This window comes from Myotis brandtii, unplaced genomic scaffold, assembly GCF_000412655.1.
Source record: "Myotis brandtii unplaced genomic scaffold, ASM41265v1 scaffold13, whole genome shotgun sequence".
Classification (NCBI taxonomy): Eukaryota; Metazoa; Chordata; class Mammalia; order Chiroptera; family Vespertilionidae; genus Myotis; species Myotis brandtii.
The window spans coordinates 1896790-1914469 of record NW_005354595.1 but is presented as its reverse complement, the minus strand read 5'-3'; the positions used below and the strand labels follow the sequence as shown (position 1 = coordinate 1914469).

At 46.1% G+C, this 17680-nt stretch overlaps 1 protein-coding gene across 12 annotated transcripts in view; it reads left to right on the top strand.

The window, feature by feature from the left end:
* Window positions 1–17680, top strand: part of LOC102261631 (paralemmin-2) — a 382189-nt gene that overhangs the window by 165653 nt on the left and 198856 nt on the right. For all 12 annotated transcript variants that reach the window (XM_005859770.2, XM_014534401.1, XM_005859771.2 and 9 more), the window contains one exon: window positions 7074–7204. In XM_005859770.2, the coding sequence (XP_005859832.2) occupies window positions 7074–7204 (131 nt within the window). The remainder of the gene's footprint in view (window positions 1–7073; window positions 7205–17680) is intronic.

Sequence of the window (17680 nt, the reverse complement as noted above, 5' to 3'; positions counted from 1 at the left end):
TGCACCAGGCCTCTAGTAAAATATATTTTTTAAAAAGAAGCACAATGTAGCTATAATTATTATAGTACCCTGGAACTACCTCTGGTAATGCAAAGAGGAGTTAAGACAATGAAGAATTGTCTAACTCATATTTCCAAGTCCCCCACTGAAAAACACCAAAAAACCTATCCAACATCTTTTTACACTATCCCATTGTTTTTCTCCATTTCACCTCATCACACCCGAACCTCTAGTCCAGTGGTTCTCACCCTTCTGGCCCTTTAAATACAGTTCCTCATGTTGTGACCCAACCATAAAATTATTTTCGTTGCTACTTCATAACTGTAATGTTGCTACTGTTATGAATCGTAATGTAAATATCTGATATGCAGTATGGTCTTAGGCGACCCCTGTGAAAGGGTCGTTCGACCGCCAAAGGGGTCGCGACCTACAGGTTGAGAACCGCTGTCTTAGAACTTTTATGAAGGTTTAATGAATTTATATGTAAAGCACTTAAAGCAGTGAGAGTTCTATAAGAATTACCATTGTCATCATCATCGTCCCCCAATACCATGGCTTCAGATATCATGTGTATATTGATGACTCCCAGATTGATGCCTCCAGGCCCAGCAGCCCCTGAACTCCAAGCTCTTGTTTCCAATGGCTCCTCTGACGTGTCCACTTACGTGGATGTCCCTTAATGAGCCTCTCAAACTTAACATGATCCGAATGGAAGTTTGATTTTCTAGCTCTTGTTCTACCTCTAGTCTTCCCAATCTCCAGTTGATGATACCACCATCCACCGTTTGCTCAAACCAAATATCTATGCATCACCCTCTTCCTCATCCTAGTATGGAATGTCGTCATGCATGCTGACTTCCCTTTACAGTCTGTCCCCTACTACTCCTCTCTTCCAAGCTAATGTGTTCCGTCACCTGAACGACGGAATAGAGTCATGTCACTTGTATTTGTAATGCTGACCCTTGGAATCTGTGTTTTTCCCATGGTGCTCGGAATAAATGCCAAACTCCTTAGCAAGGCTACAGATCCTACCTAACCTGACCCCCTGCCTTCCTCTCCATCTTCCACTTGTTCTGTGCTCCTGACCCAGCCCCGCCCATTCTGGTTGAGCCACTGGGGCCTCCTTTGTGCTCCAGAAGCAGCACTCTCTCCCACTGCTGGCCTATTGCATTGGCCCGTCTGTCCACCTGGAATGCTCTACCCTGGATCTCAGATCTCAGCTCAAATGTTCCAAGCACTCAGAGATGCCTTTCCCACCTACAGCGTCCTCCCTCAGTCCCTGTTTGTCACATCATCCCGCCTACCTCCTGCCATGCCTGTCTCTCCGTCTAAAATTGTCTCGCATCCTGGTTTGTTGGGACAAAGGCTCAGTGAGAGCGGAGACTTGCCTGGCTTCCCGAGTGGCGTCTGCAGGACCTGGCAGAGTGTCTGGCCCGGAGGAAGGGATGGGGGCACTGCTGCGCCTGAGATGGAGATGCCGGAGGACAAACGGCTTTGAGAGAGGATGAGGAGCTCCTTTCGGCATTAGTGTGCTTGGCTCGCCAGCGGAGAGCTTATGCGTTCGTCGGGCATTTGGGTGGCCACAGGTCCTCACGATGTGCTACTCAATTGTGGTCCTGGGACTGGCAGCAAGACAGCAGCATCACCTGGAAGCTTGTTAAATTCTGATCCCCAGGCCCTCCCCGGACTTACAGAATCAGCGGCTGGGGGGTAGGCCCTGGAGTCTGCATCTCAGTGAGCTCTCCTGCTGCCCCTGGACAGGCTGCCCCTGGAGAGGCTGTGTTCCAGGCTTGTTTTACGGAGCTGGACAGGCCCGAAGAGTAAGGACCGGATTTACTCTAGGAGCTCTCTCCATCCTGTTCTCCAGGAGCCCCAGTCAAGGCTCCGTCTGTGTACTGCCAGCTGCTCCCTCCTTGTCGTGACTCTTACGGTCGCATCCACTTGACAAATGCCAAGTTTTGTTTTAATTTTTAATCCTCACCTAAGAATGTGTGTTTGTGTGTGTGTGTTTGTGTGTGTGTGTGTGTGAGAGAGAGAGAGAGAGAGAGAGAGAGAGAGAGAGAGAGGGAGAGAAACACCGATTGGTTGCCTCCTGTACGTGCCCCAACCAGGGATCAAACCCCAACCTTTTTGGTATATGGGATATTGTGCCAACCAACTGAGCCACCTGGTAAGGGTGACAAATGCAAGGTTTTGACAGTTCTTAGCACCTGTAGGCTGCGATACATTTGATGCATGTTATTTGGACAATAAGGGCATTATAAAAACAACTTCTTATTTTCAGTTTTCACTTCTGCTGAGCTCTGCTTGCCACTTAATTCAGAGACACTCAGGCAGCCGGTTAGAGCCAGAACAGAGAGGGGACAGGGGCTTTGATGGGTGTGCGTGATCAGAATGCATGTGCGTGTGTTGTCTCAGATCTCAGCTCAAGTGTTCAAGTACTGAGAGACCCTTCCCACCCAGTCAGCCTCAGAGACGGCCTGAGGGGATCTGCAGCCAGTGAAGGAAGCCCTTGGAGGTAAATGCATTTGACCTCGGTGGTTTCCCTGACAGCACAACTTTGGAGCCAAGTGAAAAATCATCTCGGCTTTTTGTGTTTGCAACGTCAGAATGCTTTTGTGAAACGGACTTTCCTGAGACCAGGCCTACAGCCCAGTTCTGTTGGACCCTCTCTTCCTGGCTCCAGCTGTTGGGGATGTTTGGGGGATGTCACTGCGTATCCAGAGAAGAGACAGATCTGGGAGCCCATGGACTTCCCGTGCTCATGGCCACCCGTTTGCTTTCGTCACAGGCACTGACTGATGGCGAGGACTAACTCAGCCAGAAGTGAGGGGGTTAGACCCTCCGTTGGTGGAAGAGAGCAGAGACAGCATTCCCAGGGGCAGCACTTCCTTGCGTTTCAAGAAGCCCTGGCTTGCCCGGCCAGTGTAGCTCAGTGGTTGAGCATCGACCTATGAACCAGGAGGGCACAGTTCAATTACCAGTCAGGGCACATGCCCGGATTGTGGGCTCGATCCCCAGTGTGGGGCGTGCAGGAGGCAGCTGATCAGTGATTCTCTCTCATTAGTGATGTTTCTATTTCTCTCCCTCTCCCTTCCTCTCTGAAATCAATAAAAATATATGAAGAAGAAGAAGAAGAAGAAGAAGAAGAAGAAGAAGAAGAAGAAGAAGAAGAAGAAGAAGAAGAAGAAGAAGAAGAAGAAGAAGAAGAAGAAGAAGAAGAAGAAGAAGAAGAAGAAGAAGAAGAAGAAGAAGAAGAAGAAGAAGAAGAAGAAGAAGAAGAAGAAGAAGAAGAAGAAGAAGAAGAAGAAGCAGCAGCAGCAGCTCTGGCTTCAGAGCATAACTGTAGGGCAGAGAAAGCCGGAACTCTCCTTGGCTGCCTTTTCAGAAGGTTCCACACACCAAGACCAAGGTTGCCAACATAACGATCTCCCCAAATCCTAATAAGGTTTTTACCTTCTATGGGTTGAACTAGGTTACTGTCAAACATTGTAGCATGGAAAGCACTGTGAAAGTGTGACACCCCCCACCCCCAAGTAATTAGAGTGAAAGAAAGTCGAGAATTTTGCAGTTCACCCATTTACTCATTCATTCTCTGGACCTGGGGTAGGTGCAACAATGAGATGCAAAGGTGAATAAGGATTAAGCCCTGCCTTTGAGGAGCTGGGAATGTAGAGGGGGGAGATCTAAAAAGAAATAGCCTGGGGGCAGTATGGAAGCGCTCTAGCCGCTAGCACATGTTCTCTGCCAAAGGGGACAGAGCAGAGCTACTGCCCCTGCCAGCCAAAGTGGAAGAAGGCTTCTCAGGTGGCATCTTTCTCACCTGCTCTTTCTCAGGTGAAAGCGGGAAAGGCCAAAGGAACAGGGTGAACAACAAGAATAAGCATTTCTCTAGTACTGAGTATGGGCCCAGAACGTTCAGTGTATAAACTCATTTAATCCTCTATACAAACCTACGATGGGCCCTGTTGTCATGTCCATTTCACAGATGAGGAAACTGGGGCTGCATAGCTAATTGGTAGACTGGCTCCAGAATCCAGGCTCTTAACTACTGTTCAACACGGCCTCTTGTAGTATGTGAGCATGATCTGTCTGGGAAATTTTGAGTGGCTTGAGTGGAGAACAGTGGTTCTGAATATTCTTTTTCTTCTTTAGTCCACTTAGGAAGCCCAACCAATTTATCCCTTCCATTCCCACTCTCCAATGGGAAGTGATAAAACGTTGGAGCATATAGTAGCTGCGGGGGCTGCCAAAGCAAATACTGTACACTGGGTGGCTTAAGCAGAAATTTATTTTCTCATAAATCTGGAGGCTAGATGTTCAAGGTCAAGGTATCAGCAGGATTGGGTTCTTCTAAGGTCTGTCTCCTTGGCTTGTAGCTGTCTGTCTTCCTCAGGTGTCTTCACATGGTCTTCTTTCTGTGCATGTCGGTGTCTTAATCCCCTCTTCTTGTAAGGATACCAGTCATACTGGATCAGGGCATATCCCAATGATTTCATTTTACCTTAAAGGCTCTATTTCCAAATGCAGTTACATTCTGAGGTAGTGGGGGTTAGGACTGCAACATATGAATGTGGGGGGTGGGGTGCAGTTCAGCTCAGAAGTGAGAGCAACAAAGTAAACAAACTATACTGTGAGTTTTGACACCTAATTTTATATTATTTAAAAATGCTCTATAAATTTCTAAATACTTTTTTATGTTCTTCTTGGCTGTTGTTGCAAACTATTTATGTGTAATGCATTTGCAGGAAATATGTTACCCGTGAGTGCTGTGTAATTATTTAAGCGTATTGGAATGAAGAGTCGGTTCCTGTCAACAATCACTTCAGCAGTACAATTAGGAACGCCTTACACATGAACAGACTCATGTCTTTAATTAATGGAAAGCGACAGGTCAAGTGCTATCAATATGCTTCTCTGTGCACTTGAAGAGTAAGCAAACAGATCACCAACAATGACTTAGAATTAAAAAGCAAGAAGAACACCAAGGAGAACCATGGCTACCTGGCCGCCACCCTGATGCAGCATTGCTAACAAAAGGGCCTTCTGCAAGGATGGTTTTCCAGCCATCAGCATTTGCTCGTGTGCATCCGGCAGGGTCTCCAGGGTGCTGAATGGCTGCTGGACTTCTTAGTGGGATGGTGAATCAGAACCACTAGTGAGCCCTAGCCAGTTTGGCTCAGTGGATAGAGTGTTGGCCTGTGAACTGAAGGGTCCCAGGTTCGATTCTGGTCAAGGGCACATGCCTGGGTTGCGGGCTCCATCCCCAGTGTGGGGTGTGCAGGAGGCGGCCGATCAATGATTCTCTCTCATCATTGATGTTTCTTTCTCTCTCTCCCTCTCCCTTCCTCTCTGAAATCAATAAAAATGTATTAAAAGAACACAAAGAACCACTAGTGAGTTGTAAATTCACTGTTACTAAATATTAGTGATATTTAGTACCTCATTTTATAGGTTCATAATAAGTAGCCCTTAATCCCAAATAAAAATGAGAGTCTAGCCCCGCCGGTGTGGCTAAGTGGTTGAGGGCAGCCCTATGAAACAGGAGGTCATGGTTTGATTCCTAGTCAGGACACCTGGGTTGCAGCTCAATCCCCAGATGGGGGTGTGGAGGAAGCAGGCAATAAATGAGTCTCTCTCATCATTGGTGTTTCTCTCTCTCGCTCTCCCTCCCTCCCTCCCTCCCCGTCCTCTCTGAAATCAGTAAAAAATATTTTAAAAATAAATTAATTAAATTAATTAAAAAATTGAATTGTATATCTTTTGCTTATAAGAGCAATAGAAAGGAAACTGTAGTGAGCATGAAATTTGTGTCCTCAACCTTAGAGACACATCCCACTCTCTCATTTCTGTAAATGATATTTAATTGGCTCCGAGTCATACATGACCTGGCTCTTAATCAATATGAGCGCTTCCTCTCCTTGCATCTTGCTCACCCTGTGTAAGAGGTTAAATGAGGTTCTGATAGAGGTGCTGTCGGGGAGCCAAGGAACTCCATTATACTTTATAATGCTATGTTGACTGGCTTCATAGTGTCCCTGTCGTTGCTGGGAAGAGCTGGTCATGTGCCCTGCCTCTGGCAGACGTGGCCATGCATCCTCACGATGGTCCATTCCTATGACCACCCACCTGTCCACTGGGACACTCAGCCTTGGTGCCCAGGGTCCAGCCTCTGCAGACATTCAATAGCACCAGCTGCCGTCTAGGATCCATGTAATGGAAACCCCAATCAAAAATTATTTTACCTCTTTTCTTCATCTTGCTCCTCATTTTAGAGAGTTTCAACATGCCTTTTTCTTGAGCTGTTTTCATTTTCCTTTTCAAAGCAGTAACCATCCTTCCCAGCAACTGACCTGAAACACAAACACTTTCCATTTCACTCCAGGATGCATTAGGACACTGGCACGTGGTGTGTGTGTGTGTGTGTGTGTGTGTGTGTGTGTGTGTGGTGTGTGTGTGTGTGTGTGTGTGTGAGAGAGAGAGAGAGAGAGAGAGAGAGAGAGAGAGAGAGATTTTAATGTCATTTGGATACCATTTCTGAGAATGGGTGGGAGTCATTAAAGTTTTTAAGAAAAGGAATGACATAGATTAATCTTTTAAAGAGACTTTTAGATGGACTGAATATTGGGCGATCTTAGGAATTTTTATAATGCAACCGCAATTGCATAGAAAAATGTTCTTTTTTAAACAAGAAATTCATGCTGAAATATGTGTGTGTGAAATATCATGATGTTTGTTATATACTTTATAATGCTCTGGTGAAAAAATATATGAGAAAACATGTCAAAATGTTTATAATTGTTCAATCTAAATGAGGTTATGCAGGCATTCATTTTACAGTTTCCTCTGTGTTTGTTTGTTTTTTAGTTTTCAAAATGTTTTATAATAGAAGTTTAGAAATAAACCCTCTCCAGGGATTGGGCAGGAGAGAAGTAGGGAGCCAAGTTAGTGAGGAGGTGAAAGCAGCGATTCAGGGGGAAGCTGAGGGGCACAGCTGAAACGGAGGCTGAGGATGGGGAGGTGCTGTGGGCTGAAAGGTGTCATCAGTCTGTTCTCTTGTCTCATCCCCACAGTCCAAAGTGCTTCGGGAAAAATGGCTGCTGCAGGGCATACCCGCTGGCACTGCGGAGGAGGAGGAAGCCAGGAGGCGGCAGTCTGAGGAGGATGAATTCAGAGTCAAACAACTTGAAGATAACATTCAGAGGTAGGTGGTTTCCCGCCCAGCGCCCCCAGGCTGGGGTTTTACAGTGCAGTAACCACTACTGTCCTCTAGGGGGCCTGCTCAATGCAGTCACCCTTTATCCAGTGATTTAGGATTATCTTCCTAAACAGAGTACATTGATACCATTTAAACTTTTCCAGAGAATCCACAATTATACTCTCAGTAATAATTATGGTACTGGGCTGTCATACAGTTCAGTGATGTCTTCAGGGACCAATGAAGTGTTGTAAGCAGCTTGTCCCTTCACCAAATGACCCTTTGAGTTTTTCTGTCAGCTTTTGTCTTTTTCCTCCTTTGGCTAAAGCTGTTAGCTGTTATTGCTGCTATATAGTCGGCCTGTTTTCAATTTGCTATATTTGATTAATCCGACACGGGGAAACTGTAACCAAGGGCCTTCGGATTGAAGAGAGCAGGAGCCCCAACGGAGGGCGCCCTGTGGGTTATGTGCCTGCTCTCCCAAAATCAACTTGGGATTGTCTGCTTCCGCTGCTCAGAGGGTGAGTTGATTCCTATATGGCCCTCCGCCAGGTTCTGAACATCCCAAGCTGGGAGATAAGTGCCTTCCTAGGGCCGAGGGCTGGCCAGGCTGATGCAGGAGCAACCATGTAGGTTCCACATGGGAACAGTAGCCATAAGAAGTCCTAGGATATAAAGCCAGAGATATGGGGTGATGGTGGGAGGTGGTGAGTGTAGCTGCCTTAGAACCAACTCTCTCCCCCTCTCCCCGCCCCACCCTATCCCACCGAATTCTGCCCAAAATTCACCCTGGAACACCAGCTCTTTCTCCTGGGGTATGAGCTCTTTTAAAATACAAAGGGTAATAGCTAACTTGCTACCAGCCATTTATACCGAGTGAGTGAAGACTGAGAGTACCTAGGAGACCTCAGGAGTGCCACCAAAGGTGGAAAGCCCTGGACCTGTGTCCCTACTTTGCTTGGGCCCTAATGTCCTTTAAAAGGGCTCTCAGAGCCCGGCCAGTGTGGCTCAGTGGTTGAGCGTCAACCCGTGAACCAAGAGGTCCCCAATTCGATTCCCAGTCAGGACAAAAGCTTGGGTTGCAGGCTCTATCCCCAGCAGGGGGCATGAAGGAGGCAGCTGATGGATGTTTCTTTCTAATCGATGTTTCTGTCTCTCTATCCCTCTCCCTTCCTCTCTCTCTAAAAATCAATAAAAAAACATTTTAAAGGGCCCTCAGAGCATCTTGGCTACACTTTGCTCATTACAGGAGTGAACAAAAGTAGGGTTACAGTTGTTCATATGGGAAATAATACAATAATTAATAATAATACAAGAATAAACTGTTTCATGTACTGACAACAGTAAACCTACTTTTGCACCACCCCTGTTTGTGTATACACACACACACACACACACACACACTCACACTCACACACTCACAACCTCAGGAAAGGAAAGGACTTCCTGTTAGAAGCCCAGAGGCCATCAGGTGAGGGGCAGGATGTTACTATTCAGAATCCTGAGCCTTGGGGGTTTCTTCTCAGAAGTGGCTCTGCTTGCTGCATCTTAGACAAGAAGAGGGAGCCAAGGGTTGTTGGAAATACAATAAATTGGAGAGGAAAAGGCAGTTCTGAGAAGTGGTTTTATCAGAGGTTTGTTTTTAAGTCTCAAAGCGACAGGTCCATGGTGCTTCCCGCTGCAGTGACTGTTGACGCGATACAGGATCTCTTTGTCTTCGCCTTGTTAAAAGTGACAGTCATTTTCCTGCTTCTTTCTTACTGGTTTTACATAACCACAACAGATGGGTCTGGCGCAAAGTAGGTGCTCCATAGCTATGTGCTGAACAAAGAATTGGGGCCGGGTGCAGCGTGCATCGGGGTCCCCTTCCTGGCCGAGCAGGCCTGGGAGTTTACTCTCCAGTCCAGTTTGGAAAATCCTAGGGACCAGGTGGCCTGGGCACAGTGTCCATGGCAAGAACCGTGGTTCGGGTTTGGGGTGGGGCAGCGTTGTGCACTTAGAGATGAAATTCAGAATCTGATTGTTATACAATAGGAATCTGGAAACTGGCTACAGATCAGATGCAGCTGAACCGCTCAATAAAGAAATTCTAACGGAAATTAGAACTGCAAACCGTTAGAACTGTGAAGCCAAACATTAATCTGTAGATCTTTAGATTTCAGTCCACTAGTCGAAGTCCCTCCCCAGCAACAAATTAGATTCTCTTAAAGAGATATGTGAGCTCTTTTCAAACTCTGAAGCATATTAGTACAGCTGTGCCCTGAAGGTATTTTGGTCCCTGTTGAACCGAGAGTAACATGAAGAACCTGAAGTAGCAAGAGAGAGACTAGAACTCAGAGAACAGGGAGGATGTCCACAAGGGAAGATGAAAGGAAATTTGGGTCATTTCATTTAGAACAAGAAAAGATAGTAGCAATGTAACTCAGAACTTCAAGTGTACATAGGATGTAGGCCACGTCTTCATATTTTATGTCTGGGCCATTCTGAATATGATAAAGGCTTAAAGCACGAGAATTAAACATATGTCTATTTTCCTAGATACCCTCAAGAAGAAAGAACATACCCATCTTTCTAATTCTGATTCTAAAATTCTTTATAGTGCCAGTAGCCAGGTTTACAGGCATGTTTCCTTCCAAAATGTTCATTGTAATTGTTAGTACTTTGGAACTGAGAATGTTGTCTCTCTTCCCAAACTGTTATATGCAGTGCTTATAACAGCTCACAAGGAGAGAGGGAGGGAGGGAAGGAAGGGAGGGAGGAAGGGAAGAAAGGAAGGAAGGAAGGAAGGAAGGAAGGAAGGAAGGAAGGAAGGAAGGAAGGAAGGAAATATGTAATTAGACCATTAAATCCTGGGCATACAATCACCTGGGAAGCTTTTATAAATATAGACTCTCAGGCCTCATTCCAGGAAATTTGGATTCAGTGACCCAGGTGACGAGCCCTGTAATTTGTTTTTTTAAAGAATGCTCTAAGTAATACTTTTGCATGGTCAGGCTCAAGAAAAATTGTTGTAAATGGAAAAAAATAGATCATAAAATGAAATCCCATTTTAATACCTAGACATTGCCAAGGGAAGTGAGAAGTAAATAGTGTTTATAAGAAAATTGATTTCACACAAACAGATAAAGCAAGACAACCCTGGCCCTTGATTTTAGGCTGATTCTAAACCTTCGTGCTTTGACTCAAGGAAATTTGAAACCTGCTTTGGGACTCCTGTAGCTGGGACTAGAGCTGTCTATCTGGCATAGAGCTCAGGTTCTCTGCCATAGGCCCCACGGTGGAGCCAAGCTTCTATTTGAACTTGATGACAAACATCCTTGACTTACCAGGCTAAAAATTATACAGGTCAGAAAATCCGGCTACTTTTCCAAAGGCCAGAAAATGCCACCATTTTTCAAAGACTTCTGGTTGACATTGAGAGCACTGTGCCTTGAAGAGATGACATCAGAGTGGTGGGAGAGGAAGGAGAGAACTGGTCACACTAATGGATAAGTAGGTTGTCATCCTTCTGCACAACTTTTCCTGGGTCGGCGTCAGGATGGTGCCGTCTAGTGATTATATTCCTGGCTCTCTAGAGACCAGAAGTGAAATAGACTTAAAGAAAAGTCATAATTGCTGAAAGCAACATCTGTATGCAGATTTCTTTAAAAATGTTTCTTTTTTAAAAAGTTGGAATGTCACATCTTCTGTATGCCTTACTTCCCATTGAAGCACCATATTGAGAAAGCCCAAAGGATGGTTTCCGGTTTGGGCCTGTTGTCAACCATTGTCCACGCCATCGCGGTATGTGATAGGTCCCCGGGGGGCCACACTTGAGTCTCGTATTGATGCTTTTGGAGATTCTAGACAGTTGGATCCACACTAGCTCTATTTCACGTCTGCTCCAATCAACAAGGCCTGTCTGCGTTGTGATTTTCCCACTTGAGACTCTTTTTCTCATGTCATCATGTTTCAGTCAAGTGTTTGAAATATAGTGTTCTTAACTTTCTTTGATTAGTGAGAAATATGGGGGAATTTTGCTCCCTGCCGTGGAATTACCCCAGGAAAGTAGTACATGGAAATGCAGTGAGCTGTCACAGAGCCAGGATGTTAGTTCTAGCTCTGCTGGAAATTTGCTGTGTGATTTGGGTGAGAGTCTCATTCTCTCTGGTATTCTCATCTCTTCAGTGAGAGTTCTCTCAGGATCTTTCAGCTCCGGGATTCTGAAATCCTCTCATTGGAGAGGTTGGTTAGAAATCCCTTCTCTGAAAAAATATACCTGTGCAGAGGAAAGTCACTGTTGTGGAAGGGAATGGGTTTGAAGGCAGGCTAGAATGGGGGAAAGAGGTTACACTCTCAGGAAACAAAAGCCCCGTGTGTAACTGACTCATCACAGAGGTGACTCATTCATCTGAACAGCTGTCAGTTCTAAAATATGTCACATCAAATATTCATTGAATAAAATATTGAGGGCCCAGCTGCAAAGCCAGAGAGGGTAACTTTTTAAAAGAAAATTCAAGATGTAAGTGGGCTGGCTCATTTCTGCTTCCAATTTAAGATTCCCTGAGTGCCTCTGTTGGTGTCTGATGGATACCAGAATTCATCTACTTTTCCACATTCTTAAGTCTCAGAGCAGAAGACTGGTCTAAATCAGGCCTAAGCTTGTGTGTGTTATATTATGGGATTTTGGAACCAAGAAGACAGTCACCCACGAATAACTATTCTAGAAAAGGCAACCACAGAAATGCTCATTGGAATCGCAATGGACACTTGCTTAGGATTTAATGTGCTCTTCTTATTTGCCATTTTTTAACTCCATGATGCACCGTTTTTTCTCAGCGGGAAATGGAGCCTCCGCATTGGCATTCCATACCTGTGCCCTCCCAGCCTGTGCCCCGCCCCACACAGCCACATTCAGCAATCCAACTTTGTTCTCTTTCCCTTTCTTTTTGTTTCACCAAAATAAAGCTAGATATACTAGATGATATCTATATATACTAGATGACTAATATGTATTGGTCTCTTACTCTGTTCTGGGTACTGACCTAGCTTTTTGGCCCCCATTAATTCCTTAATTTTCTCATTTCATCCTCTAACACTCCCATGAAGTAGTAGTGATCATGATGACACCCATAATACAGTTGGAAAAACTGAGGCTTAGGAGGTAAAGCAACATGCTGCCTGAAACGACCCTATTCATCAGTGAAAGAGTGAGTCTTTGAACACAGCTCTGCCTGACTCCAAAGCACATGGTCCAAAATCTCAACAAAAGTTATTTCAAGCTAAACATTTCTGAGACCTGTGATATTCAGTGACATCACACTGAAGTTCACCTCAGGATGCAGGTGACGTCCCCCTCCCTCCTCTGCCCCCACACATGCTCCTTCAGGACGCAGTGTCCCAAATTTGCAAGGGGCTGGGCCTGGGCCATTGTGAGTGGTCATCGTGACTGGTGAGGCTGCCCCCCTCAGGTTCCTTCAGGAAATACAGGCTCCATTTTAGGCTTTGTTCCTTTGTCCCTCCAAGGCCCTCTGCTCCTGAGTCCACTTTCTTGGCTGCATGTGTACAGCCTAAGTCCCTGTTGGAAACTGTGTGATTACGTAAAGGGCTCCCGGCACAGCATGCTGATTAGGACCCGGACTTAGAGTTTGACCTTGGTCTGAGTCTTAGTTCTGCATTTCCCAGTCGTTTGGTCTTGGACAAACCATGTAATCTCGGGACTGATTTCCTCCCCTGTACACTGGGCATAATAATGAAGAGTTGTGACCTGTAGAGATCAGGGCGTTTGTGAAGTGCCAAGTACAGCAGGCTGTCAGCAAGAAAGAGCATTGCTACTGTTACTGCTTCCTCCTTCATCTTTCTAGAACGGGGTTTCTCAATAGCATCACTGTTGACATCTGGGACTGGATAACTCTTTGTTGTGGGGGCTGTCCTGTGTTGTAGGATATTGAGCAGCACCTCCAACCTCTACCCAGTAGAGGCCACTAGCACCACCTGCTCCCCTGCCCCTAGTCAAGACAATCAAAAACGTCTGCAAGCATGGCCACATGTCCCCTTGGGCAGAAATAGCCCCCAGTTGAGAACCACTGCTCTAAAGCCTGGAGTTACAGGTGTTGATACTAAGATAAAAATAACCCATCGAGTGGATTCAGAATATAGAACCCCCAAAAGATTTACGAAGATAATAATGATTCTCGGTGCAGAATGACAAAGTGTTTCAGTTGCTTGAAAATACGAGACTTCTCAGAAGCACTGAGCCACGGAAGTCAGTTCCGAGTTAAAAAGACATGGTTGCATCCAGTGCTGTGTTGATTTTGCACAGGCAGTGATTTTATGACAGTTCAAAGGTGCCATAAACCCAGTGAGTGGGAGCCGATAAACAATCTCTTCCCACAGGCCCAACGTAGCAGGGAACTCGCTTCCTCTCAAAGTAACACCCAGGCCCACACTGGAGCAGCTCTCATTAATACAGGATCCTCCTTTGAGATGAAAATTATGTACTCTGCTATTTCCACTGGCTCTGTGGTCCCTGGCCACACAGAAAAGTCGCTCTTGACAGGCTCTGCAATCTGGATGCCTGTGGTCTGTGGTCAGCTTAGGAAGCTGAGACAGGTAAGGGAGGAACTGCTCTCAAGCATGTCAACATTGCGTGTGTGCTTCTCAGTGGCAGAGCCCGCTGCCAGACATTTCCCAAGCTTCTTGCCTCCCTCACTCTAATTGCCTCATTATTGGCCAGGAACATTGGGTTTAAAGTGCCCAGAACTATGAAAATAGCGGGAGACTTCCATCCATACACCGAGACCACATCAGAGCCACCTTTGGGGAACGCTTATGTTCTCCAGCTCTTAGAAGAATTGCTGTAATTGAAGGAATTGTGCAAAGTCAACTCTCTTGGCAGCTGGTCCCGGGCTTTTTGGCCTCTGATTTCCATCCCTCAGGTTTCCCCTCTACAAAAAGCTTTGAAAATAGTATTTTTCTGCCCCTGTAGCTTGTAACGTGGTCACTTCTAATGCTTCTATATGCTCGGTGGACTGCAAACATCAAGGGCCGTGTTGGTGGTTTCTTGCACAGTCTTCACCAGTTGTGCTTTCTGAAGGCAGGGGATGGTCTCTCGGGTCCTTTCCAGCGAGGACAGCCTACGATCTTACAACATGCAGTTCTTACAGGCAAAGCGCCTGGCGGCTGCAGGTCCATGACCAGGAGGACCCGAACGGGCTGTGACAAGGAGCAGACACGCTTAGGCAGGCTGACGTGGCACCTCCACCACTAGGACACTTAGAGAAACGCCCCTTGTGCTCTCCCACGCTAAAAGCAAGGGAGAGAGAGAGAGAGAGAGAGAGATGCCGTTCTTTCCCTGTAGCTAATGCAAAAGCAATCTCAATTCCTGACAAGGAATCACAAACTCCAAATGAAAACTCTAGAACGATACGGTTTCCCTGGGAGCAGCTGTTTCATAAACAACTCAGGCCTCCCACCTGGGGTAGTCTGCTCTGAGGACAGGGCTCTGAGACACTGACATTTTCATATTAGCCACACAGACACACACACATCTCTTGGTTTTGACCTTGAGAAAATCAGTTAATGTCCCAGCTGAATCTGTAAATAGGAACAAGAATAAGATTGCTCTCATGGGGACATGCTAAGAATTTTTGTCAGGTGACAAGAGGAGGCCCAGAGAGATGTTTAGGTCTGGGAAAGCAGAAGTAAAAGTTGGCTCTTCATTCTCTAAGACTCTTCAGGGTTGCAACATCATCCAAGAGCTATTGGCTTGTTGAGCCCTCGGCCTTCACACAGGACTAACTTCCAGCATTTCTGAGGGATGCACGTTTCTCCTAGTTTAAAGAAGGGAGTGGAGAGTCTACAATTGAGTGGCTTTCCCTTTGGCCAGCACCATCCTGGCCACGACGGTGTTAGTAGAGTCAGGCAGGCGGGAAGATGGCTCTCTCGGGGCACAGTCCCTGCTGGTGGAGACCGAGCCAGGTTAGAGAGGGACATGATACATGCACTACCCTCTAGAGCAGTGGTTCTCAACCTTCCTAATGCCGCAACCCTTAATACAGTTCCTCATGTTGTGGTGACCCCCAATTTCATTGTTACAAATTGGACATAATTAAAGCATAATGATTAATCACAAAAACAATATGTAATTATATATGTGTTTTCCGATGGTCTTAGGTGACCCCTGTGAAAGGGTCGTTCGACCCCCAAAGGGGTCGCAACCCACAGGTTGAGAACCGCTGCTCTGGAGACCTATTATCCACTCAGTTAACATGGGAGACAACTCTTCCAGGTCCTTTAACTTTGGATATTCAGAGACCTGAAGCTTCTGGACTTATGTTCCCATTACTCATGATTCTCATCATCTGATATTAGAAGGTCCCCTTCCAAGAATTATTTCTTACCACCAAGAGAGAGTGAACTTTGACCGCAGACAGCACATTGTGGTCCCAACTGAGAACTTGAATAACTGAATCTTTTAAAGCAGTGATGGTTCCACTTCTAAAAAAAAATAAAAGATATTAAGTCCAGTTGAATTTGCCTCAATGAATTAGAAGGAAATTCTAGGGTTACAGGAGATGCACTCTGAAGGCTGAGTGGGGATGTGAGCTGAATGGCTGTCACTGAGATGGAGCCCATGCACATGGGTATCATTAGACAGAACCAGACTGGAAAATGGGGACCTTGGCCTTGGCCCCTTCAGCTGCAAGTCAGATCCCATTGCTAGCGCTGGGCATTTCCTATTGGGTGATGCAACCATTAGGAGATGGTGGCCACATGGGTGTTGGCGTGGAGCTACCCTGGCAATGTCAGCTGTTTGTCAAGCTCATTTGGCTCTTCACAGCTCAGCCACCTACTGTAAACAGCTGAAGGGGCCTGGCTCCATATGGATGTTGTCACTGTCTGGTATGTTGTCTCTCCCAGGGACGGGAGGGAAAGCGTGGAAACAGGGAGGACGGTGAACAGTTGACTGCTGCTCTCCCAGAGTCACTTTCTTCGTCAGGAGCCATGGTCCAGACATACGGGCCATGGGATGGTCCTTCCACACAGGACCTGCAGTCACTTTGAAGGCAGGATAACCACAGACCTAACTATAGAAGCAGCTCTGGAGAAAGGACTAGAATCGCAGGCTGGAGCTACATCAGACAGAGCTTTGAATGCCAAGCGGAGGAACTTAGAATTTACCCTAGAGGCCATGGAGTGTGATTAAAAGTTCCAGCATAGGGGGGTTGTCATAAACCCAGTGGTGAAGTTAGGATGCTGGTTCAATGCTACATATAGAGAAAGCAGGGGGTAGAGAAATCAAGGGTAGACTGGGAACTGGGCAGGTGGCCAGTTTAAGTGGAATCAGGCAGGATGGAGGAAGACAGTCTACCAACAGAGGATGGATCAGGGCACTAGAGAGCACATAAGACAGATCATTCAAGAACCGCAAGATCTGGTCTGGGCCAGAGAAAGCATCAGGCAGAGTTGGAGAGCTCCCAGGTAGAAGCAGTGCTGCACCGTGAAAGGAAACCGTCAACCTTGGGAAGAGTTCTAGACCTGCTCAGCTGTGTCTTTGTTGTTGTTTTTTGACATTTCAGCAGTGTCTTGGGCCTGAATAGAATTTGCCATGAATTTGGGGGTTCTTTCTCCTACGGGGTTCTGAAAGACTGAGCAGGGACTTCTTACAGATGCAGTGAAAATATTATGTTCTTCAGCATCAATGGACCTTGGTCTAAAATCTCAGCTCTGCTCCTCATTGATTTCAAGGGACTTTGGGCAAGCTGTGGAACCCATCTGTAAAGTGGAATCAGTAATATGTATCTCCTCTGGCTGTGGTGAGGCTTAACTTAGCTAATACATGCGAAGTGTCTAAGCAACGCCTAGCACCCAGTGGGTTCCCTGCTCCTGTTGGTATCCCTTTGTCTTTCTCTCCCTACAGCAGCAGAGAGCTTGTCCTCTGTGGGTCTTGTTTCTCTCTAGCCAGAGGCAGAGCCTTGGTGGGAGGAGGAGATCAAAACAGTAGCATTCTCTCATTATGAAGTCAATTCAGCTCTCCATCATTTTACATTGCACTGGGTCCCTAAAATGCTGTATAGTACACCATCATTTTAATGCGGTAAAGTCGCCGGATACCCCCAGAAAGCCATGCTTGTAGGCAGGTAAGATATGTTATCGTTGAATTATGTTCTATCTGCCGATTCTGTTGAGTTCAGTTCATTTAAAGGTGGATCACATCTATGAGCTTATTTGGCTACTCTACTCCTTAGCTAGCCCTCAGAGTAGAAGTACCCACAGTCTCATAGCAGGGCTGGTCTCTCCCCAGATGTGGGGAGCTGATATAGGGTTAAGCCTCAGACTGACCTGTGGGCAAAGTCATAAACAATTCCCAGCTTAGAGGGCACAGTCCTCTTAGCATAATTAGGCTTGACCTTATAACGCTCCCTAGATCTTACTCGGGAAGCTAATGGGCTGAGGGAAGTGCAGGAAGTGTAACTATGGTCAAAACAAGTGAAACTCACA